Raw genomic sequence first — 24197 nt, 5'->3', positions numbered from 1 at the left:
AATGTTATTCAAATAAGGGGGCGGTCCTAAATGTGTCATTAGTTTGAGCTATTCGCCTATTGGTTGATCGATATGTCAGTGCCGCGAGCACCATCAACCTACCCAATAGGCGAATCGTCCAACCCAAGCCACAAACATTAATATCATTACATAAGGACCTTTAATATTTGATGTTCAGTATTTAACAACAAAGAAAGTACTCGTTGATTTTTCATTTTCCTTTATTTTCTTATCAGATTACTGTTCAAATGATACAAAAAAAACATGATAGATGTTTCTTTTCATATAATACACATTCTCTCTTTGGATTGCAGCATAGTGACAGAAAACAATTAAATTAATAGGCAATCAAAACAAAATAAACATCTGCGCTGAGCAGTCTTTTTCTTCTATAGCTCCATACATACACGCACGCACGCTAGCAAGAAACATGATTGCTAATCTTTTGTCGTGTTGATATGAAATGTTTGTGAGTTGCTGCGGTATTAATCCTCAAATCCTATTCATCCCTTAGTAACAACAAAAAAAAAAAACAAAGATTGTATTGCGTATTTGCGCTTATGTTGACAACACAACATCAACCTTAAATAAAATAAATACAAGTAAAATTAACATTTTAGCCCCCCCCCCCCCCCCCCCAATAGCTCCACCTGCAAAGTTAGATGACGCCTTCCAATTTGGGCAGGGCGAGGATTGGTTTAAGAAATGGCCACCAATGTTTTGTTGAGAGGCGCCTGCTGTGAAATGCGACGACGTCACAAACTGAAATGTGACCAATTAAAAGTCAGCAATATTTTATAGAAAGTACGCATTGAGGGGTGGGGTGTGCAAATGTTGATATAAGAGGCGCCAGAGACTCCGCAAGCATTTTCCTATTCGGTACGTTTTTGTGCAGACTACAAAAATTGTCACAGAATATATATATATATATGTATATTTTTTTTTTCTATGTTTCCCACCCCGGGTAGAAAAGGCAGAGTTGGCTTCGAATTCAGATGATGACTTCTCATATGATCCCCCCCTTCCTGCTTAGGTCCATTTGTTTGTTTTTTACCTTCCAAGACCCAACATGCATGCGTGCGCACACACACACACACACACATATTTACATACATACACACACATTTCCTCATTTCCTTCGAGTCCTAATTTGATAAAACCACATCCCACCTTGACCATCAGACACCTGCACTGACAACCAACCTCATATCACCTTAAATGCATCCTTTCATTAACATCATTACTTTTTCTTCCTCATGATTGCACCAGTTTACTAACATAAAAGAAAATGGTAAGATTACAACTTTACTCTGGTAAGAAAGGAAAAAAAAAAACAAGTGTGTAAACTTTTCCTAAAATTAAAATGAACGGCATTCATGTCACATTCCAACTTTAATTTCTGAATAATGTCATCTTTCTTGCAATGCAGTTTAATTAGCAAGAAGGTATGATTTTTTTTTTTCTCAGAACATTACTTTATCCTTGAACGATTGCATATTTTCCTTGTAAATGAAAATATGAGTACTGGTAATGGCAGAAATGTAGAACGAGTTCCCCATCATGTTTCGTTTGTTTTCTCAGAGTAAGTATACTTAACGTATAGTAAAACTCCAATTTCATTTTTTTTGTTATACGATTATGACTCTCCATGTAGAATTTATAATTCTAATTCTGTAATTTTTCCTTCTTGTAAATGTTGTCCTCACACTAAGGTTTTAGTTTCAGAATTGAAGTTTTCTCGTAAAACTACATTTTTTTTTTCTTTTAAAATCTTCAACTTTTTTCCACTCGCAATATAGATTTACTGCCATAGACCGAGATTGAGCATCGTGGTAAATGTAGGACTTTATTCTCACGCAACTGCAATTTATGATGTTTAAAAAAAAAAAAAAAAAAAAAATTAAATATAAATTTGTGATTAAATTTGAGGGGGGGGGATAAAATTCTATTTTACACTTTGTCATTCAAAACAGCTCTCTTGTAAAATTGCAATTGTAATTAATTTACACATGTTTAAGACTTGTAAAATTGTTCATCCAATTTTTTTTTTTTTTTTTTTTTTAAATATGATCACTTTGTTCTCATGTTTTTCCCCTATTATGCGTCGAAAATAATTAGCTTAAAACCAAATAATCAACGAGCCAATCAGGTGCGCTGGTGGGTCCCGGTTGCTATTCAAGCACCAATACTCCGTTTTCCTCTTTGCAAAAGTCACATGACAAATGTGCCGCAGTCATCCTCCATTTGAAAGAAAAGAAAACTACTGTAATGTGTGCGTCGACTACAACTAGAGGGGTCACTCTGGAGTGTTGATAGCAGCGATTATTCAAATCATTTTGTGCAATTTAAAAAGATTTTTTTTTTTTTTTTTTTTTTTTACATGACAGTAAAGAAAAGAAGGCTTCATATGAAATGCTTGTGCCGCAGAGGCATGCATGTACGTTTGGACACATGAAACTAAATGTGATATGTCTCATACTGCGCCAAAATTGGGATGGCGCTCACAGGATGATTATTATTATTATTATCATCATCATCAATTTTATGATTATTATTAGGGCCACACTGAGTAAAAATGATAAAAAAGGAATAAAACGAAAAGTAGTACAGTAACATCAGAAGAAGGAAACTGTCATGTTGCAAGAGTCGTACATAAAAGGCACTGTGACAATTAAGTCACACAACTCCAAAAGTGAAAATTTTATCTTATTTTCTTCTCACAAATGAACAGTATTTTTTTTCCTTTTTTTTTTTTGCAGTACATACTTTTTTTGGGTCAGAATTTGACAACTTAAATTCTGTAAAATTACAAGACACATTCTCGTAGGGTACCACTTTACTCCCCAAAAAGGTTTGCTCAAATTCCCAAGGTGATTTTTGTTCTAATTTGAGACAACTCTCTTAAATTGACAAGTTTTTCTTCAGAGTTTATCCTCATAAAAGGAACAATTTTTGATAGTCATTTTGACTTTCCATTTACCAAAAAAACACTTTTTCTTAATTTATGTCTCTCATAAACGTGTATTTCGTCCCTGTCCATTTTTTTCAATTTTCTTATTTTTACGCGAATGGTGAAAATTTTTTAACGTTACTGACATCGCATTAACGTGAAAATTAAAAAATGTTTTCCAAAATCGCACATGCGTGTTTTTCACAGGACAGCGACGATTTGTTCCATTTTTTGAAATGTTAGGAAATGCTACTACTTTGTTTTCTTAAATCCCACACTTTTTTTCTTGTCAGTTTTATGCCATTGTCGTAAATGTACACTTTAAAAACAGTCGGACTTGTGCGAAACCTCCAAAGTTGGTCAAAAACATTTTTGGGTTATTTTTTTGTCATTTGACCCAATCTTTTTTGGGTTAGATGAATAATCCCGAAAGTTGTGTTGGCTGGCCACTTTTTGACCCACCGTTATCTTTGAGCCCACTATTCTTTGGAGTGCACATTTTCACAATAGTCAAAAAGTCATTTTTTCATCGTTTAAAATGCCAGTGTTTTGTTATTTGCATTTTTGGTCATCAGTGTGGTCCTAATAATCCTCCTGTGCACTCACACAGACTCCAGCCTTTGTATTTACGTGTGTATGTTAACATCATTCGAACAATTTACTGACCCGCCGCAGTGATGAGTCATCACAAATAAAAAAATCTAAAAAAAAAAGAAAAGAAAAGATTAAAAGTATACGTGGCAAGGGCTTGGCTTAGTGGCAGATTGGCCATTTCCTATGATATCTCTGGAATGTACACTAAGAGGTGCACGCCATCTTGCTTTTTTTCCCCCCAACAACAATACGAGAGACGGGAAGTTGTTCCCGCCTGAATAAAAGTCTTTTCAAAATAAGATGCACTTACTCAACGAACACGACGGGCCCCGCGCATCATCCTTGACGTCAACACGGAGCCAAAAACGGACTTATTGCACACAATGGTAAAAAAAAATGCGCCCACCCGCCCGCTCGCTGTCCCTGAGACGGACGGCCTCTAACGCAGACCGAGAAACAGCGAGAGGAATTGTGGGTCGAGATGCCAAAATAGCCACAAAGCTAAATGAAAAGCTCTTATCTTCTCCCGGCGAAAACACGCAGCCCAAGAGGAGATTTCCGCTTTTCTCCGAGCGAGACGGCGTGCGGGTCGCTGCCCTCAGCTGCTCCAGGACTTGCGGTTGTCTCCTCTGAGGACGGGAACGCGGGCGGCGGCGTCGGCGGCGGCGGGGGGGAGGTCCGGGCCGCCGCGCCGGCCGTCGCGGGAGCTCAGGCGCTCCGGCCGAACCAAAACGCCGTGCCCGGGCCGGCATCGGAAGTAGCGGTGGCCGCCCACGCAGCCGTCGTGTTTACCTTGAAAGGGACGAAGACACACGGAGCTTACCATTAGGACGGTACCAGTCCAGCGACTCACAAGTTCCATTTTTATTTCTACATTTATAACCCTTTTTTTGATCATATTATTAGTACCATAAATATAATTTTTCTCAACATATTTAAATTAAAAACTTTCTTTTCGAAAAATGTCTCGTTTTTATGCCGTCATTTTACGACAATTCCTGTCAAATGAATTTTTTTTTTTTTCATAGTTCAATTGAATAATTTTCATGCATTTACCATACACATTTTTCCCATGCTTTTCTCTTAAAGGGGAATTTAACCCAAATGCCGCGTTTAGACTAGTGAAAGTGCATAGAACATATTATTGTACAGAACATTTTTGACTTCATGTGCATCTTTTTTCTCACACATTACAATAATCTTTTTTCTTGTATGACTAATATTGTAATTTTGCGTCTTTTTTTCCCCTCTCCCTTACACTTATAAGTGTGCTCTCTGGCCTCCCGAAAAAGAGCATTTCACCACTGCAACTACTGCAGAATTCAGCCGCTCGGGTGCTGACGAGAACCAGAGGGCGGGAGCACATTACGCCAGTTTTGAAATTGCTGCATTGGCTCCCTGTGTGTTTCAGGATCGATTTTAAAGTACTTTTATTAGTTTATAAATGTGTTAATGGTCTTGGGCCATCTTATTTATCTGATTTGCTTTTATCATACCAGCCCTCGCGGATCCTGAGGTCCTCTGGCGCCGGCCTTTTATTTATTCCAAGGGTGAGGACCAAAATGCATGGCGAGGCTGCATTCAGCCATTTTGGTCCTCACCTTTGGAATAGCCTGCCAGAGGATGTCAGGTCTGCAGAGACTGTTGATATTTTTAAGAGGAAGCTCAAGACACACCTTTTTAGTTTGGCTTTCAACAACTTTTAAATAATTTATCTTTTCTTTTGATTGAAGATAATTCTATGTTTTGCTTTGAATGTTTTAAAGCACTTTGAGTTGCATTTTTATGTATGAAAAGTGCTATATAAATAAAATGTGATTGATTGATTGATTGATATATATATATATATATATATATATATACATATGTGTAATTTGATGATGAATTACTACCCTCGTAAAGTCCAAAGTTTTCCCCCCCATGTTATGACTTTTCAGTTTCTCCTGTTCTGAGTTGAGTTCATCCATTTTCTGACTGGAATTCTGTTTCTTGCCACGATTCTGCCATTTGAGCTCACCTGCGGGGGAGTCCAGCTCCACGCCCACCCACACGCCTTCGGCAAAGTGCGCGGCCCCCACGTAGCGCACGGTGCCCGTCTTGCCGCTCCCGACCGCCACGTGGGCGCCGTCCGTCAGCCAGTCGGGCGCGGCCGAGTCGTCGAGCGGCTTCTGTTCAGAGAGGGAGTGGCGTGCGGTCACGCCGTCGTGATTGGCGGCGAGCGCGGCGTCGAGGAGGAGGAGGGAGGAGGAGGAGGAGGGTTGCAGGACGTCGGACAGGGTCGCCGTGGAGACGCTGGCCGAGAAGTAGCCGCTGGACGATTGGCTGAGCGGGCTGAGGGGGGCGCTGTCATGCGGGTCATGCAGAGGAAGAGAAGGGGTGGCGTCGGCCGGGTCGGACCGCCGCTCTCTGGCCGGCGCTCGCGGGGCGGCCTAGCCATGGCCGACGGGGGGGCGGACCACACAAAAACAGCGTCAGACTCGCAAGTCACTGACTTTTTTCATATTCCTGTACATTTATTTCTTCTCATAATGTCAAGGCTTCTAATGAACTTTTTTTTTCTCAAATATGAATCATTTGTATAAATGTATTTCTCTCTCGTAAATGTATTAATTAGTGTACATTACCAACTTTTTTCTCGTAATACTTTTCCAAACTTACTATTGTAAGTGAAAAGCTTTCAACTTTTTGAATTGACCATTTTTCTTGAAAATGTATTACTTTTACTTCATTTCGTAAATATAATAATTCGATTTTTTTTTTATTTACAACTTTTTTTTTCTCAAATGTAGGACTTCATTCCTGAATTTTTTCTTTTTTTGGTGATAATTATTCAAAAGAATTTTCTTTTATGATTTATACTGAACATATTTTATGTTGTAGATTTACAACAAATTCTCAAATAAAATCATGACATTTTATGGCTATTTTTGCAGTAACAACTTTTTCTCATATTCCAAACTCATACATCAAGTTTTCATCTCGTAATATTAAAGTCTTGTTTTCAATTCACTCCACATTCTTTTTTGTAATGTTATGAATTAATTTTAGCACTTCATTCTTGCATGTAAACATTCCTTGAAATTTTTTAAACTTATTTTTAATGTTCATAACTTTATTGTACAACAACTCTGGTAAATTTACAAATGAGCACCAATGGACTTTTTCCCTTTTATATATTATTCTTAGTTACAACGTTTTCCTCACGAATATGACTTAATTCTTGTACTTTTGCATTTGTTTTTTCATAATTCTGACATTTTACTTAATCGTTGAACAATCAAAACCATTACTCAATTTTAACAATTTTCTAGTCATTTTATGACTTGTTTCTCATTATTTTACATCCTTTTGTTTGTAATACAACAATTATGGTAAATTCACAGTGAATTTTGTGATTTAAACTTCTGAAGCTTTTTAAATGTACAGAATTACGAATTCATTTTCATGACATTTCTTTTTTTGGTAGTAATTAAGCGACTGCTCTCAGAATTAAAAATGTTAATTGTAAGATGCTGACTTTACTTTTCAAATGATGAGCCACGGGAGTTACTTGCTTATGCTAAAACAGCAGCAGTAAGGGACACGAGCTTGCCTATTGCAGGGAAAGGTTTACCAGTGCAGGAGAAGAGTTAAGCTTAAGAAATTTAACAACAACAAAAAAAAGAATAAAATAAACAAATAATTCAAACCGAATCAGATGTGTGATGAGGCAAAATAAGACAACAAACGCAGGCGGTGAGTAGTGCATCCTCACCATGTCTACCTTGACTCTGTTGTCATCAAGCCCTGGTGGCGACATGATGCGCGGCATGTGCTGCTGGACGGACAACACAAATGGAACAAAAGGAAATGTTACGTTGGCTGACTGGGGCATGACATTTTTTTTTGTTGTTTAAAAAAAAAACGTATGCTTCAGTTTTGACCAAAAAAAAAAAAAAAAAAAAAACAAAAAAAACAAAAAAAAAAAACCCTCCACTTTTTGTTTTTGTGCTCAGACCAAAGCCTTGTCGAAACTAAAAGCACAGCTTTGGCGCCATCTTATGGCATCCTGGTGGCAAGGAACTATTTAGAAGTGAGTAGAGAAGCCTGACAGAAAAAAAATTGTACTTTGCCATCAACACCTTTCGCTCTCTGCCCCCTGCGAATTGTGGGGGAACGCTGGACTCCTATATGCCTTAAGAAATAAAAAGTTGCATATTTTCAACAATAATAATCATAATGCTGCACTTAATTGTTTTTAAAGGATTTTTTTTTTTTTTTTTAGCATTTCAGGATTTTTTTTTTTTTTTTTAACCTTTAAAAGAAAGAGACAGAGTTTGCAGGGATAAAAAGTTGCAAGCTTATGAAAATAAAACCATTATTTTTCTACGATAAAGTTGTACGATGACATTAGTTGACTGGCCCAAAGCCAAGTGACTGGTTTAAGATGTTTTTTTTTTTTTTAATCAGCTCGCCGGTATGTATACTGTACACTTTCTAAAAATGATACAACAAACATTTCTGTCAAATGATTTTTGCAGCTACAGCAGTTTGCGAAGTGCAGTGCGGAGGCCATCTTTGCCCACCTGCTGGCCGTGCGTCGACGGCCTCAGCTCCTTTTTGTCGTCGCGCGCCGGGAACAAAGACTTGAGCAGTTTGGGCATCTGCGGAACCAACGCCTTCACTGAAAGATAAGAGGCAGCAAGTCCTGAACGACCTGAGAGGGGAGGCGGAGAAGGAGGAAGAGGAAGGAGGCAAGGAATCGAGGAGGCACAGGAGGTGTGAAAGATTAGCCAAGAAGCTGAAGAACATGGCAATAAGACTGTTGGGGGGGTAAAAAAAAAAATAATTAAAAAATGCATTGCCATCAATCAAATTGTCGATTGAACATGATTGGGGGAAAGCATCATCATCATCATCATCATTCAACAACATAAAATAAAATCCAACCCCAGTGAGAGTAAGCAATCTTGTATTAGAAGCATGAGTGTGTGAGATATTGATTGATTGGCGTGTGAAGGTTTTGGTTGACTCTAAAAGAAGGTTAGAAGAGGGAGATTTGAAAAGGGAGAAAGAAAGGAGGTGAAGAGAAAAGTAAGTGAGGAATGAAAAGGTGAGGAAAAAAAAATGAAGGCAAAGAGGAAGGAAAAGTTGATGAGAAGGGAAGAGGGTGAGATGACTTTCAGAAAAAGAAGCTCTTTTAAGCACCGCGCGTCATTTGTCGGACTAATTAAAGATGTTCGTTTTGTGAAAGCCACGCGCAGAAGAAGCTGAAGCCAAAGAACGACGACGGCTCGGCCGCGGGGGTTTACCTTGCTCCGCCTCCTGGTTGTGTGGCGAGGTGACGGCGGTCGAGGAGGGCGGCGGTTGCTGCGGCGACGGCGGCGGCGGCGGGCAGTAGGTGGAGGGAGACGAGGCCGGCCGGGGGAGCGTGCGATGGTACGCGGACGGCATGAAGATGTCCTGCTGACTCTCCCAGCGACCCTGAACGCCACACACGTGCACGCACGCACGCAGCAAGGTCACGTCATCGAACACGGGAATTCGTGGGAACTTTTGATTCGTTTTGAAGCATCAAACACTTTCTCAACATTATTAAGATTGCGCAAGTGTACCGAATGAGTCGTTGCGCGCGTTACCTTGTCCTCCAGCAGGCAGGTGGTGGACAAGTCTTGTCGACTTCCAGACAGCTGAGGATGGACATTGAGTGAATATCAATATTTATATGAAAATGAAGTTAACATTTTTCTTCCTAGTAGGCACTTCTTAGTGTAAAAAAAAAAAAAAGTTTAATTCTAGGACACACACACTGCTTCATGTAGTCAAAGTGCTGATGTTGCAGATGGTGGCGTTGGGTTGGACCGAGTTGCTGTCTCGACAAAACTTTTTTTCTTGTCATTGCATGACTTGTAAATCAAATATTTTTTTCTGATAAAGTTTTAATTTTGCATGTAAACATTATTATTTTTTTCCTGGTGAATTAAACTAAAACGTTTTCCACAAATGGTGATTTTTTTTTCTTGTATTATAAGACTATTCTAACAAATCTGCCATTTTTTCCTCCTAAGTTCAACTTGTGTCAATATGAATGATATTTTTCTTTTAAATATTCCAACAAAGATATGATTATCCTTGGCATTTACAAAAAAAAAAAAAAAAAAAGGAAGAACATTTAACGGGACGCAAACTGCTCACTTCCTATCCTGAAAGTGCTGATGTTGCAAATTGCGGCTTTAGGGACCGCCTGACACGCTGTCTCTCGTGGTTTCCAAGAGGAACGGTTTCAAATTGGCGTTTTCCTGGCGCTTCATTCACCTTATCATACTTTTTTCTCACGACAGAGACATCAATGCGGTGGTTTGTTTGTCACGGAAAGTTTTCACTTTTTACCCGGTTAACCGACGGAGAGCTGAGACTCCGCCGGTTGCCTCTTCCTCTTGCAGCGAGCTGCTCCTTCACTGTCACCTCCTTGAACACACAACACAAGTGTCACATTACCTGCTTATGAATACATCAACACCAAGAAATATATTATTATTATTATTATTTTTTTGTTTTTTAAATCTGTCCTGTTTCCTCTGCTTAGCCATGATTCATGTGGTTGATCTGTTACTGAGTTTGAAAATACAGTAAACATTTATATGAAAAACACGACACGTGTGAATTAAAAAATGTGCTCGTTCCTCACGTTTTGTAAAACACATTTCCCCCCCAAAAAAGCGCTTTATAATCCAGCGGGTGCTTTTTTTTTTTTTTGTCGTCACCACGATGTATTTTTATGACTGGTGCGACCCATGCTACCGAGTGACTTCTCGTCCAAAGAACACGGTAGGTCCAGCGTGTACCTGTCTGAGTCGGTCCAGGGTGAGGATGTTCTCCAGACTGAGGACGCTGCGCAGATACTTCTCGATGGCGGCTTCATCGTCGGCCGACTCGCTGCTGTGAGCGTTGGCGGCGAGGCGAGCCAGCATCTCCCTGTCCTCTGATCCAGGAGCGTCCTGATGAGGGGGGGGGAGGAGGACAAAACACATGGAATGCTTGGTTCTCGAAAACAAGGTCCCTGAGTTGTAGTTTGGAGATCTGCTACCCTCTTTTACCCTCACCTTGGAAAAAAATAGAAAAAAATATATAAATCAATTCCTGGGATTGAATGTCTGAACTGTGCAAAGACAAATAAATTCGTCAATGGCAGTGAATGAGTTAAGTTGTTAAAATGACTTCAGTTACAGTTCATGACCTCTCTAAAAAAAAAGTATGAATTTGAATGTCACATGTGTTGTGAGAATTTTTATTTCCTCGAAAAATAAGCCCTTTAGGGAAATACAAAGTACTTTAGTTAAATTGGTGCAACTGCCAGAATTATTAGTATTTTTTTCACATTTGAACTGAAAAAAAAAAAAAAGAGAACGTCTGTGTTGGATTAGGCCACTTTGGAAGATAAGTAGATAGGTGACCTCGTTGTGCCGCTGTGACCTTGTCTCCTGGCTCAGCACTTTCCAACCTATCTGGACTCTTACACACATTTAGTTGGAACCAGTTAAGACTGTGGAGTCACACATTGTCACATTGCGTGTGGGGGGGCAAATCAGCCCGTATAAATAATAAGAACCGTTTTGGACGGATCAGACCTCCTTCCGCACGTAGCAGAAAAAGGCTCCACTGCCGTGTCTCGATCGATGAAATATTCCACAAAAAGTGGGAATATGCAGTTGCGAGCATTCAAGAGAAAAGTACCGGGCGGGGGGGGTTCCCGCAGAGCCTTTCAATTGGTGCCGTGACCCGGATTCAAACCGGGGTCACAGCACTTTACCGGTGCCTCGCCTTACCCCTGGGATGTTGGAGACCACCTCAAAGGTGACGCCGCATCCGGGGATGGTGCTGCGCGCGGACATCCTCCGGAGGAAGTTGTGGGCGAAGCCCTGGCGTCCGGGATTGACGTTGACGCAGATCCTCTTCCGCAGCACCAGCTGCATGTCGGCCGGGTGGCTGAGCTGCGTCACCACGCGCACGGTCAGGTACACCCGGCTGTCGGGCCAAGCTCCGCCGCGGCTCAGCTGCGGGCACTCGTGGACGGTGGAGTCCCACGACGCCTCCGCCTTCACCTGGGAGCCGGACCAAGCGCGATTAAGGGTGGACTCAAGACTCAAGTTACGCTCCTTTTCCCGTGTCGTCTTCACCTCGCCGTCGTAGTGTTTGACGATCTGCAGGTCGAAGAAGTCGTCCTCGTCTTCGCCGCTCAGCGTGGCATCCCAGCCTCCCGCGTCGGGAACCTCGAACTGGTCCTGGGAGCTCAGGTCGTCAGCTGGATGCACAAATGTGAAATGTGTAGCGATTTATTGGGGACCGGCGCATTTTAACGAGATGGACACTATTTGAGGAAATTCCAGAGTTAAAAAAAAAAAAAAAAAAAAAGGAAATTGCCTTGAATTTGTCTCTAAATTTGTCCTAGAATCCCTTAGAATAATCACAATGACTTATTTAGTGAACGCATAGGTCGGAAAGAATAAATAATTATTTCATATGGCAGCAAAGATATGACATACGTTTGAGGTTGAGGAAGAGGACTGGAATGTGAGTCTCCATGCCCGGAAGTGGAACCCTGTGGACACACACACACACACACAAGTCCATGAACATCAGCATTCATGAACTCATTACCTTTGATCAAACTTTGACGAACTTGGATGACATAGACAAAAAAAAAAAAAAAAAAAAAAAAAAGCTTTGGTGGCATGTTGAGACTGTTTCGAAAAACAAAAACACACCATTCGGCAGGTGCTCCGGGAATACCACTGCCTGCAGAGGGCACCATAACGGCATTCCGCTCTTCTGTCAGTGTCAAGCGCCATTCCAGCAGCTGAGCCTCCCTCTCCATGTCGTCCTCTGTTTTTTCTACACACGGACACACACACACACACACACACCGATGAACACATCAAATACACGCGTGTAACAGTCTCGTCTTGTGTGCAGTTGCGGTCTACCTGCTTTGCTGACCAGACTTTGCAAGTGCTGGTCCAAGTACTCCTGCCTTTTGGTGAGCGCCGCCAACCACTGACGTCGCAAACGTTCCAGGTCTCTCTCCTGTGTGAGAAAAGGGACGTTAAACTCAAGTTCACGACACAAGAAGCAAAAATAGAGACGGCAAAGCAATCCCCTGCAGATTCACGGGTCACAATCGGCCAATTCACTTCTTAGTTTCGGGAGCAAAGATTTGACATATTTACGGTTTGAATGATTAGTATAAGCAATTCTAAACAATTCTAGTGTCATTTACTCTCATTCTTTTGCTATTTGCAGCCCCTATCACTGTTTTCCACCTGATAACTGTCCATCTCATCTCCCTCGGGGCCGCCGATGGTGCTCGTGATCTCCACGCAGCCCACCGACACAGCCAGCACGATCTCCGATATGAGCGGCATGGTGCCCGAGTCCTGAACGGAGCGCACGTCCACCTGGATTCTCCTCGCCTGACCCTGGGGGAATGAGAAGCCACGTCAGCGTGACTTTATTTTGGGACTGCTTCTGTAGGGTCACAACAGGGGGGGGGGGGGGGTTTCAGTCATCCGTACTTGTCGAAGCTGAAAGATTCCGCCGGTGTTGACGTCTCGGGCGGGAATGACTTCAACCGGGACAAAGTCTCCGTTCTCATTAATCTCCAGGATTTGGATCCAGAGTTCCAGCCGGCGCATGACCTCGCTCCACCTGCAGCGCAAAAAAAAAAAAAAAAATACCTCTGGATGTTCAAATACAGTATGAAAGTGGAAAAAGGACATGGATTACGCACAAAAAGTTAGGGATACACTATTGGGATTTTGAGTGATGTTTTAGGGTGAACATAAAATCCACTACAGCCTTTACACGTGAGCTTAACTCATTCACTGCCAGACAATTTCAGACCCTCTTTTACCCTAACGTTTGAAAAAATTTTGAATACACATGAATTGAATGGCTGGACTGTGACAAAGACAAGAGAAATTTGTCAATGGCAGTGAAGGAGTTAATATGACCTTCTGAGGCCCCAGACTAACTTTTAATAGCACAAATGGGCTCTTAACCTGAAAGTTTATAGTAGAAAATTTAGGGCCGCACACAAAATCGACTTGCAGGGTAAATTTCCACTCATTTTCACTGTTACCGATAAATACTTTAACAATAATTGCAGTGGCCCCTGAAAGAAAGAAAGAAAGAAGAAAAAAACCCCAAAAAACTTCACCTGTCTCGTAGTGTGCGCGTCTTGGCCTGGATGATGCTGAGGTCCCACAGGGCCGGGTTCCTGCCCGCGTCAGCCTGCCTGTGTCCAAACACCTCGATGGCCACGGCCCCTTCGGTCAGGTACTCGATGAAATCCTCCGTCACGGACACGGCCAGCTCCTTGCAGCTGTCGAACACCACCATGCAGTGTGGGTCCTTGGTGCTGGGCGACGACGACGAGGGGTCCACCTCGGGGGCCACGATGATGGGCTCGGGCTGGTCCCAGAAGGAGTACTGGCAGAAGACGAAGTTGGACAGGTACTGGGGGAGACCGGTGGCCTGCAGGATTTTAATCTGGAGAAAGCAAATGATCAATGAGGTTAATTCAGGAACATTATTGACACGCAGGCACCGGGGCAGTTGGCGTTTCTTACCATACAGACAAGTTTGCGGTCCTGCATTTCTGAATCCGGGTTGCTGTCAGGATCGTCTCCACCGGCGATGTTGTCCTCCAGAACCCCACCAACCCTCACCACCTCCACATGGAGACGCCCAGCCACCTGACGACGACAACACACAACCATTAGCCTTCGTGAAAATTGCCAGTCTGGGAATGACGTATGCATTTTTCCCAGAATTTGCAACGGTTCTCAGTTGTATGTTTTTGGCGATATACCGTTAGGATCAACAATTTTATTAGATTTGACATCCTTTTTTTTTTTTTTTTTTTTTTTTTTTTTACTATGTTGAAATCAGATTGTTTTTCAACGATCGCTTGAAAGTGGCAGATCTTCGCTAAGCCTAGCTACCAAGTCATGGGTGGAGAAACTTTGCGTGGGGGTGGAATTATGTAAATTAGTCCAACTGATGTCACAATCTGGCAACATTCAGGCAACAGCTCTGTCACAGGAATGGTTGACTTTGTTTGCTTTTCCATTTTGTAATGACTACTTATTGACTGAAGCTAATCGGATTAAAAAAGAAAAAAAATACAAAAAAAAAGCAATCAACTTGACTCAGTGACCCGTTACCTCTCCTTTCTGGTTGATGATGGGCACAGCATACTGCAGCTTGACGTCATAGAAAAGGCAGGACAGGAAGACGTTGGCCACGCCTATCAGGCTGTGGTTCTCTTGCTCATCAAAGAAGGGGTCGGCCCGGCGGAAGTACGAGCGCATCCCCTGGAAGAGATGGTGTTAAACTTAACGTTCAACTTCCCAGAGTTCTGCACGTCAAGTTTGCGCCACTAGCTTACCGGGTTGTCGTTGTCGTGCAGGTGGTAGTCCTGCCACTCCTGGTAGAGCTCCCTCATGTCCACCAGCCGGTTCTCAGTCTTCTCTAAACTCCAGATTTGCTTGCCGCGGCAGCGCCGCCGCACCTGAATGGCGGGTTCGCTGAGCACGGCGTCCCTCTACACACGTACATACACGCTAATGAGGGCATGGAAACTGATACACAGATATTTATTTACTGTATTCATTCTCGTTTATTTGTGAGAACGTTTTTTTTTTTTTTTTAATTTCAATTTTGAAATCTTCTTAAAAATCAGAAATATAAACGTAGTTTGAGTTTGAGATTCCTGACCTTGCGGTTGGCGTTGAGGTTGTCTGAGGGGATCTGTAGGGTGACTCTGTACTCAGTGTGGCGCTCCAGCTCATCGGCGATGAAGCAGGCCTCTTGCGCCAGCAGGTTGGCTCTCACTATTTGCTCCCGCAGCCGCCTCAAACTCCTCACCAACACGGCCTCCCTGCAAGAGAACATTTGGAGCAGAAGTAGAACGAGAAGTGAGTTTATAGCGGGGCAAGTGCAGTACAGTTCAGTACGGTTTGGTGTGGCAATTTTTCCTTTGCGTTTTCACTGTCAAAAGTGATCTGGTCACACAATATTTGAGTCACTATATTGATGGTGTAGCCTTATCTAAACGTCCCTGCGTTGAATCTTCACACACCTGTCTTCACTCCACTGTCTCAGTCTGCTCTGAGCGCTGCTGGAGTGGCTCATGCCTCCCATGCTAAGCCTCTCCATGCTGCGGTAGTGAGACTGCTGGCCGGTGCCGGGCTGGCCGAACGCCGGCGGTCCCGGGGGGCCCGCGGACAGGCGGTCCGGATTAAGCTTGCGGCGGAGCTGCTGTAGCTCCTGCTCGTACATCTGCCTCTGGCGCTCCAGGGCTGAGCGTTTCTCCTCTTCATGTTGCCTCTCCAGTGACTGCAGGACGCTCTGCATAGGGTCTGGCAGGATAAAATGCATGTGAAAATGGGTTGTGCCGTTTTTTACAGTGGATTTGGTTCCTGGGCCTTCAGTGGGGATTTACTAGCCACAGGTTTTCTCTTAATAGCACATCACATTTATAGAAGTCAGTCAATACTATGCATAAACGCAATACAATAGCATGTCACTGGGCTAGATACATCATTTGGAATAGGTCAGAATTTTTTTTATTTTTTATTTTTTTTAGCTAATGACATGACAAAAAGATGCATTTAAATAAAACAACATATGCGTCAGAGATAAAATGTAATAATGTGTGCAGATCACGACAGGCACATTTTACTAGATAAAGCGGAAGTCAACCCAAACATTTTTTTCCAGAATATGTTCTATGCAGGCCCACTAGTTGAAACGGGGCATTCTGATTAATATTGCGTTTATGGAAATCCACCCATTTTTTTTAGCCATCTCAGGGGGCGGCCATTTTGTCACTTCTGTCAATTGAAGATGACATCACAGTTGCTCAGGTAACGACCAATCACGGCTCAGCTTCAGAAAACAGGTCATCCGTGATTGGTCGTTACCTCAGCCTTGAGTAGTTGTGATGTCATTTTCAGTCGACACATGTGACAAAATGGCCGCCGACTGAGCTGAAAACGGGTGGATTTCTCATATTACACCAACGCAATATTAATCAGAATGCCATGTTTGGACTAATTTTGCCACAGACGCTCAATTGACACATGAATGAATATTATTTGATGGAAACCATTCCACTGTCTTGCCGAAAGATGAATCTCCTTCCCATTTTCAAGTCCTTTACAACCTCTAACAAGTTTTCTTCCAGCATTACCCTATCTTTCTCTTAGAATTGAGAAAAAAAAAACCCATCCGCTTACCATTGTTGCCCAGAGCCTTCATCATGACTTCGGTCTGAGCGAACTCGTAGGAGAAGCTGACCTCGCTGGACACTTCGCTGGCCGAGTCACCGTCCGCATCCAGCTGCTCGCTGCTGCCGCTCTTCTTCATCATGCTGCCATCGCCCTCCTCGTCCTCTGCGGTTCGACTGCGCCGCTTGGGAAGGTTTATCCTGCGGAGAAAAGGGTGGATGGCTCTCAATTTTGATGCATAGAACCCCCCCCCCCCCCATCCCCTCCTCCCACGCAAACTGGCAGGGGATTTAGTTACCTGAAGAAATGGTTGTTGCCCCAGAGGATTCGGTCGCCGTGGTGAAGCTGTAGTGCACAGGTGGCGGGAGACCCATTTACACACGTCCTGCAACATTTCATTTTAGTTTGGATTCAACAACATTTTCACTTTCACGTCACAAGTTCAAGGAAACGAAATGCACATTGCGTCTAACTAGTAAGGAGGTCTGGATTTACACAGCATGGTTAAAATGGTGCAATTGGGATGCGGTAGCATGAAAAAAACCCAAAACGCAAGGAATCAGATATGTTCTGATAGGAATCAGGCTCCTTTCAAATGTGTGTAAAATTTGCCATTTGAAATGTACATGGAAATAGACAGTCCCAGAAATATTTGAAAGCAATAAGCAAAATTGGGGAAAAGCCAGCCTAAGAACATTTACAGAGAAAATATAGTGTACTGTACGCTGCGTTTGTGGTGTTTACCGAGCGTTGGGGTACGGGGTGAGAATGACGGCGGCGGCGGCGTCGGCGCCGATGTCAATTACGCAGTGCTCGGCCTGGATGCCCATGCCGCACAGCTGGATGTCCTGGGAGTCTGCCGAGCCCACTTGGGTGTGGTCCTCCTGAGAAGCAGAATGCATTTTTATGGAAGAATGCTAGATAATATTGCCCATATTCAAGTCAACATTAAAGCAAAACGTAAAGGACTATTACCGAGAAATGGAAGTAAAGGAGAAAGGTGGAAGCAAACGGAACTAATAAACATGGAGACGCTGGCACTGAGTCAGATTGTTAAATACATTGCCTTCACATGACAGAAGATCATCTTTAGTCTTCTCACTTTATCTGAAATATTGAAGTGCTTGGTTAGCTACTGCTTCTTTGGTTAGCAAAGGCACTCACCTTTGTGTCTATGAATTCAGATCATTATTGTTACTCGTTTGTCACTTGTTGCAACCGACAACAAATAGGCACGGTGGCTATCAATCCTCATGCTGTGATGGGTTCAAATTTGACACTTGAAGTTTAAAAAAATATGTTTTAAAATGTTTTGAAAAAACCTTTTTGTTCCTTTGTTTTTTTATTATACAAACACGTGCATACAGTGCACGCACACACATGTACTATGCACACCTTTTTTAAACTTAAAATGAAGTGAACAGGTTTTTAGTGTACTCAAGAAGCAAAACATACCTGAAGGATTAAAGGGGGGGGCGGGGCGTTAATTGAGGAAAGACAGTACTTTCTGCCATCTCAAAATAATTGGAAAAAAACAAAACAAAAAAAAATAAAGGAAATACATCATTGCATTTCTGATGCCCGTACTTAATTTATCCCACTGAATTTATTTATTGCTTCTTGTGAGTGTACCTTTAAATAGTACACCAGCAGTTCGTTGAGTGCTGGATCTGCATTCAGGTTGACCAGGAAGCTCTTATCGTCGCCCACTTTAATGCCGGACGACTGGAGGGAAATGCCCAGACTCTCCAGCTGCTTCTGACGTGCCTACGAAAACAACAGACTGTGGGTTGCAAAACATTTTTAAAAAATAGTTGAAAGGAGTCTAGTCACTTCAGTCTAAAAAAAAAAAGTTAGCATGGAGATGCCTCTGTATATGAGTGTACACCAAAAATCATGATTGGGTGGTTTCATGCCTGCTGAATGTTCCCTTTGCACATGTACGAATGACAAAAATGTCTCCTGTGCTCTCAGCTGCAAACAAATTTGACTCTCCAAAGACCCTAACATGCGCATTTTAGGAAACTGAGTAATCAAGGAAAACCCACGCAAGCACGGGGACAATATCCAAGAGGAGATATCAGGACTGTGAGGAAAACATATTCACTAATCTACCGTACTGCCCACTTTTATGTATGACCGATTTAATTGATGAACTTTGTTGGCGTTGTCACCTGTGCAACCTCCTCTGTTTTGCGAAGCTTATCCTCCCACGTGATGGTCATCTCGTGAATCAGCTTCTCAGACTCCTCCAGGCGCTCCTTGAGCTCCGGAGCTTTCAAAGACTGCACGGAACAAAAATAAAAGGAGGAGGCAAAGATGCGGTCGAGATCTTGGCGGATTACGGCAAAGGGATCTCACCTCGGCTTGAGTGAGCTGCACTCGCAGCTTCTCCACCTCCTCGCGCAACTCCCGGATGATGCGAGCGTTGGGGTCCTCGTTGACGACGGCGTGGTTGACGATGCTCTTGGCCCGGTCGGCGTAGCGCAGCGTGGAGAGCGTCTCCTCGTAATTGTCGGCCGCCGGGCTCACGGTCGCCACCATCGCCGTGCGGCTGTTGCCGCCGAGACAGTCCTGAGAGAGCAGAAATGACAGGAACGTCAAAAGAGAGGCGGCGCGAGAGGAGGCGGGGGAGTGCACGTTTGTACCTTCAGCAGCCATGTCAGAACAGAGTCTCGGTAAGGAACAAACTTGGTCTTGTTTTTGGCGGTTCCTTGCTCTGCCAGAGCGGAGATCACCAAGCCCAGCGTAGTCAGAGACCTGACAGGCACGCAAACATAGTCACACTTTATTATTATTATCTTTGAAAAGGACTAAATATTTTGTGGTTAGAATGTGCCAGTAAATGCCAATATCAAGTTACGATTATTTTTGAGTTAAGTTATTTTGGGGTATTCAAAATGGCAACTGGTTGTTGGAGAGATGCTGGCCTGCTTCCTAGCTACTGCTGAGGTGCCATTGGGCGGGTAGTTGGTGAGGGTGAGGCTGAGCTTCTGGTTGCTGTACTCTGTGTTCCGCCCATATATTTGAACAGCAAATATGCAAATTCAGCAATTTGGACAATTTAATCACTTCTGGATTCAAAACCAAAATCATGACAAAGCGCAGCTCAACTAACATTGAACGTAATTTTATGTGATCATCATTACTTTGCACTCTTCCTAATGCAGATGAGGCACCGCTGCCCCTGCTTCCCCCTGACTGCCCATCTCTGACGGAAAAGTGTGTGCGTGTGGGTGTGTGTGCGTGTGTGGCTGAAACGTACTTGTTGATGTTGCTGCCCTCCTTGAGACGCTCTCCAGCTGCTCCGGTTTTCGCCGCTCGCTCACTTCCAGCCAAGTCCACGAGGCTCAGCCGACTGACTTTCTCACCACTCGTCTGCGTGAGAGAGAGAGAGAGAGAGAGAGAAGAAAGGAGAGAGGCGGAGGGTTCACGCGATGAGTGGCTCATTTGCTGCGTTAAGAAAAATATGTTTCGAGGCCGCGAGCGCCCTTGATGATGTGGCTCGACAATACAAAAGGCTATTGTGCGTCGCACGTCCACGCAGAGTCTGACCAATCTCGGATATGCTTGCTACTCAGCAGAGGATGACTGGGGCAGATTTGCACGAGAGCTGATGGGAATCTTCCGTTTTTTTGTTCGACAAAGTGACTAATCCTCACATTGAAGCTCCTCACTCAACCTACAACAAAGGCTGGTTTCCACTGCGGCTCCAAGTATATTTGTGTTGTCTGTGCAGACACGTCGCCAACCTGTGTGTGTGTAGTTTGATGACATCAAGCTGTGTATGTCTGATCCGCAAAGCTATCCAACACTTCTCCTATACTCTATGTATCGACATTTGAAAGAGACCAGATTCAGATTTGATTCAACCCCCCCCCCAAAAAAAAAAAAAAAAAAAAAAGAATTATTCACTTGAACCATGCATGCAGTGTAAATCCAGCCATGTTTACTTGATGACAAAAAGTGAAGAACTGGAAACAGAGCCGGCGGCTGTTAATTATTAACAATTTGCCAGTGGGTGCTTTGTGACCGTCAATGAGAGTGAGGAGTAAAAAAAAAAAAAATCAGTGAGGCCTGAGGCTTCAAGCTAAACCACTTCACTGGCAACTATACAAGCCTCATGTGACAAAATGAATTGCAGCCAGTCACGAGCAAGAAGAGATTTCCTCCCACAGTAGAGAGAAGGCGCACAGAATTGAACTTACCCCGGACTGCACGTCCGTCAGGGTGTGCGTCAGGATGATGTTGAAGACGGCATGCGATCGGCTGCTCTCCTCGTTCATGTTGGTGGCGGCAACGGTGCGAGACTTATTGCCCTCCGACATCAGCACCTCGATGTCCTGTCGATGATTGAAGCGCGTCTTAGTTCTTGAAGGGGACTTTGTTGTTTTCTACACTACATTCCATTCCATACATGAACACATTGCAGGCATCGGCCCAAAACCTCCTGTGTCATAATTTGGTAAATTCTGTACATTTTTTCACAAATCCATACTATAGGTCAGTAGACACGTGTGCTTTTTTATTATTATTTTTTTTTTTTACAAATTATTAACCAATTTAAAGTACCATATTGAAAATGACTTGCTCTCTTTGAAGATTAAACATACCGTTTTGAAAAGACGACTTTTGAGGTACAAGGATTTCACCGGACGCCAGCGCGAGTACTTTTGGGTGATAAAAAAAGCTGCTCATTTACCACATCTCAATTAATAATTAATAACGAAAACTAAATGAATGCTGCATGCAGCAACGAATGAAACTTTGCGCCCCCCGTTTTAATGGCGAATCCTCTAAATACTAAAGTGTTTTCCCCCGCCCATATTACCACGTGTTAGCAAAACCTGCTGTGTAAAAAATACCCACTTCTAATTGGTGTTTACTTGTTTGAATTCCATTGCGTGACAATACACATGCCCACCCAATTTCGTGTCGATCACTCAAACTGGAGGTGGGCACGCCATTGAGTGACTTTTTGCAGGGTTACGTCAGGGACCGCTACAGCGAAAAACATACAGTACATTTTCACCAGAATGATGAATAGTTAAAACTGCGGGTGGCAATGATCGGGCCCTTGCACCCACGGGCCACTTTTCATGCTTAACTCGCGAAATGACCATTTAGAGAAACATACGGTACCGTAAGCTCACCTTATAGCAAGCCACAGCTAGCCGAGATAAGCCATCCACGTATGGGCCCAACACTTTATGTTCTCTCACTCTCAGCGTTTGCCTGCCTCTGCAAAGAGAAGCAGAATGGTGAACAATGACGACTTTCTGTCCCGTCTCAAGATCGTGGCGGTTCCCGACCACGCGGCCGCGGTCCGGTTCGTGCTCTCTGACCCTCATTCAGACTGAGAACTTCATCACTGGCAAAGCACATATGGTTGTCAGATGGTCTGCTCTTCTTTGACACAAACAGGCAAAGAGTTCAAAGGTCCGGCCAAGTCAAAGGTTGGGTCATCAGTGGTGCTGATTTAGTGTTGGACATGACCCGAACGCCACCGGGGACAACCTCCAAAACCAGTGACCACACACAGCAGCTGGCCTTCAACGGCAAATCGATCACTTCCTTAACATCACATGTTCAGAGATTTTCCAACAGGGGAGATGCTGAATTACATGAAAAGCACAAATGCTGAGTCGAGGGTTTTTTTTTTGTGACTACAGATAAAATGATTAGCATTATTAAAAATTGTCACTGTTATTGGTATTATCACAACAATAATGAAATAAAATGTACATGCTCCATTTGATGTGAAAATGGTGCTTTTATTGTTACAGTGAGATTCGATTGAAAATGACGTCAAAGTGGCCCGGATCTCGCATTGCGAATGTCACGTGACAAAAGCCCAGGAAACAGTTGAGCTGTGACGTCGCGGGCACTCTGACGTCAATTTTAGTCAACAGCAGTTGGCAGTGTTGAATTAAATGTCTGCCTTCTTGGCTGGCTGAAAACAGGTTTTAGGATTTAGCACCTTAATTCTTATTCCACCAATGTAAAATTAAGCAGAGTACACTGTGCAGACTTGTGGGTGCATATAACAAATATTGAAAAGAAAATGTTTGCCTAGATTTCCACTTTAGATAAAATTGTAGAAAAAATAAATATTAAATGTATTAAATGGTAATTTATTGACTTTTTTAAAGTATTTTTTAATTTCAACTTTATTATTATTTTTCAAAATGTCATTCAATTTAATTAGGATCATCAAAGTCTGAAGCTTCAAGATGTGCACGCTCCTGTTGTCGGATAAACCAAAAGTTTAGGTAGGTAAGCCTCGGGAACCATATGAGTAGCCTGCGGGCATGTACCGCCATCACCAGTGATGGGACAATGTGATTTTCTAGGAATGTTTTACAAGTTCTAAAAAATAAAAATGTAAGTGTTGCATATTGATATTCAATTATTTCCTGATCATTGTGAGAAATCACTTACATTAATATCCTTAATAATAAAGGTAACTTGACCACATTTATTTTGTCAGTGTGGCTCAAACTATATAAGAGGTTAATTGTGGACGTACCCTTTGGGATCCAGCAGATCGCGAACCTTTTCATTGTAGATCTCCATGTAGGAGACCTCTACGGTGAACTTCTCCTGCTCACGCTGCTCCTTCTGCGTGCGGTCGAACAAAGCGCTACAGAGTCGGGGGATGAGACCCGGCTGGTCCCCCGAACCCATCATGGTGTAGGACTTTCCGGAACCTACGCATACGTAGTAAACAGGAGGAGGAAGGCGCCTTTTAAGAGAAAGCCCGGAGGAAAAGCTTGCAAAAATACGTGTGAGACACTCAAGAGAATGCAGACCTCCACCAAGGCTGACTGTAAATCGGGGGCGTCCAAATCGGGTCCCCAAGGTCCTTCATGTTTTAAACGTTTCCCTGTTTTCAATGATCGGATCATCAGCAAGCTGCGCTGAAAGCTGATAACGATCCTGATCATTTGAATCGGGTGTGTTGGATGAGGGAAACATCAAAAACAAAACAGGCAAAAAGACCCTCGGGAACCCGATTTGGACACCCACCCCTGCTATGTATGTTTGCAAAATTCATGAGGCGCCGGGATTGAAAAGCAAGGCCGATCACACATGACTGCTTTTGACCTTACTTACAAATGCAAAAACTTGAAATGCGTGATCATAAGACAACCGCAATGTCAATTGTTTTATGATGCTCTATACCGGCTGTATACGCTCCATAAGTCGTTCAACGAAATGTTGTCTTTAACAGCTATTAGCATTATGTGGCTACTATGTTTATTTAGTTCCACCATTTGCCATTTCGGTGCATTCCTCGTCCTTTTTAAATACCCACTTTAACTTGTTTTATTTTGCCAGAGATTCCAACCAAGCAGCATTTAGTTGACAGCCTCACCCCG

General features: G+C 43.0%; 1 protein-coding gene across 5 annotated transcripts in view; it reads right to left on the bottom strand.

Annotated features, from left to right (window-relative positions):
* Positions 1-203: 203 nt before the first annotated feature.
* The window catches only part of kif13ba (kinesin family member 13Ba), a 40924-nt gene continuing 16930 nt past the window's right edge, over positions 204-24197 (bottom strand). Inside the window, exons 6-37 of one of the 5 annotated variants that reach the window (XM_086025175.1) lie at positions 23345-23525; positions 21969-22056; positions 21024-21158; positions 20081-20193; positions 19464-19575; positions 19177-19389; positions 18990-19100; positions 18448-18582; positions 17560-17699; positions 17114-17200; positions 16825-17015; positions 15666-15945; positions 15302-15464; positions 14973-15128; positions 14749-14898; positions 14152-14277; positions 13740-14071; positions 13096-13228; positions 12844-12999; positions 12508-12607; positions 12289-12415; positions 12067-12122; positions 11701-11825; positions 11350-11625; positions 10369-10521; positions 9914-9991; positions 9163-9213; positions 8836-9007; positions 8110-8240; positions 7299-7361; positions 5562-5973; positions 204-4336 (exon numbers count right to left, since the gene is read on the bottom strand). In XM_086025175.1, the coding sequence (XP_085881301.1) occupies positions 4143-4336; positions 5562-5973; positions 7299-7361; positions 8110-8240; positions 8836-9007; positions 9163-9213; positions 9914-9991; positions 10369-10521; positions 11350-11625; positions 11701-11825; positions 12067-12122; positions 12289-12415; positions 12508-12607; positions 12844-12999; positions 13096-13228; positions 13740-14071; positions 14152-14277; positions 14749-14898; positions 14973-15128; positions 15302-15464; positions 15666-15945; positions 16825-17015; positions 17114-17200; positions 17560-17699; positions 18448-18582; positions 18990-19100; positions 19177-19389; positions 19464-19575; positions 20081-20193; positions 21024-21158; positions 21969-22056; positions 23345-23525 (4940 nt within the window). In that variant the 3' untranslated portion in view covers positions 204-4142. The remainder of the gene's footprint in view (positions 4337-5561; positions 5974-7298; positions 7362-8109; positions 8241-8835; positions 9008-9162; positions 9214-9913; positions 9992-10368; positions 10522-11349; positions 11626-11700; positions 11826-12066; positions 12123-12288; positions 12416-12507; positions 12608-12843; positions 13000-13095; positions 13229-13739; positions 14072-14151; positions 14278-14748; positions 14899-14972; positions 15129-15301; positions 15465-15665; positions 15946-16824; positions 17016-17113; positions 17201-17559; positions 17700-18447; positions 18583-18989; positions 19101-19176; positions 19390-19463; positions 19576-20080; positions 20194-21023; positions 21159-21968; positions 22057-23344; positions 23526-24197) is intronic. The other 4 variants (XM_086025178.1, XM_086025179.1, XM_086025176.1 and 1 more) reach the window with 4 other exon arrangements.

The sequence above is a fragment of the Filicampus tigris genome, chromosome 3 (assembly GCF_054856515.1).
Source record: "Filicampus tigris isolate MCC_2025a chromosome 3, RoL_Ftig_1.0, whole genome shotgun sequence".
In the NCBI taxonomy this organism is placed as follows: Eukaryota; Metazoa; Chordata; class Actinopteri; order Syngnathiformes; family Syngnathidae; genus Filicampus; species Filicampus tigris.
The sequence above is the reverse complement of the archived record's forward strand: the minus strand, read 5'-3'. Positions and strand labels throughout refer to the sequence as shown.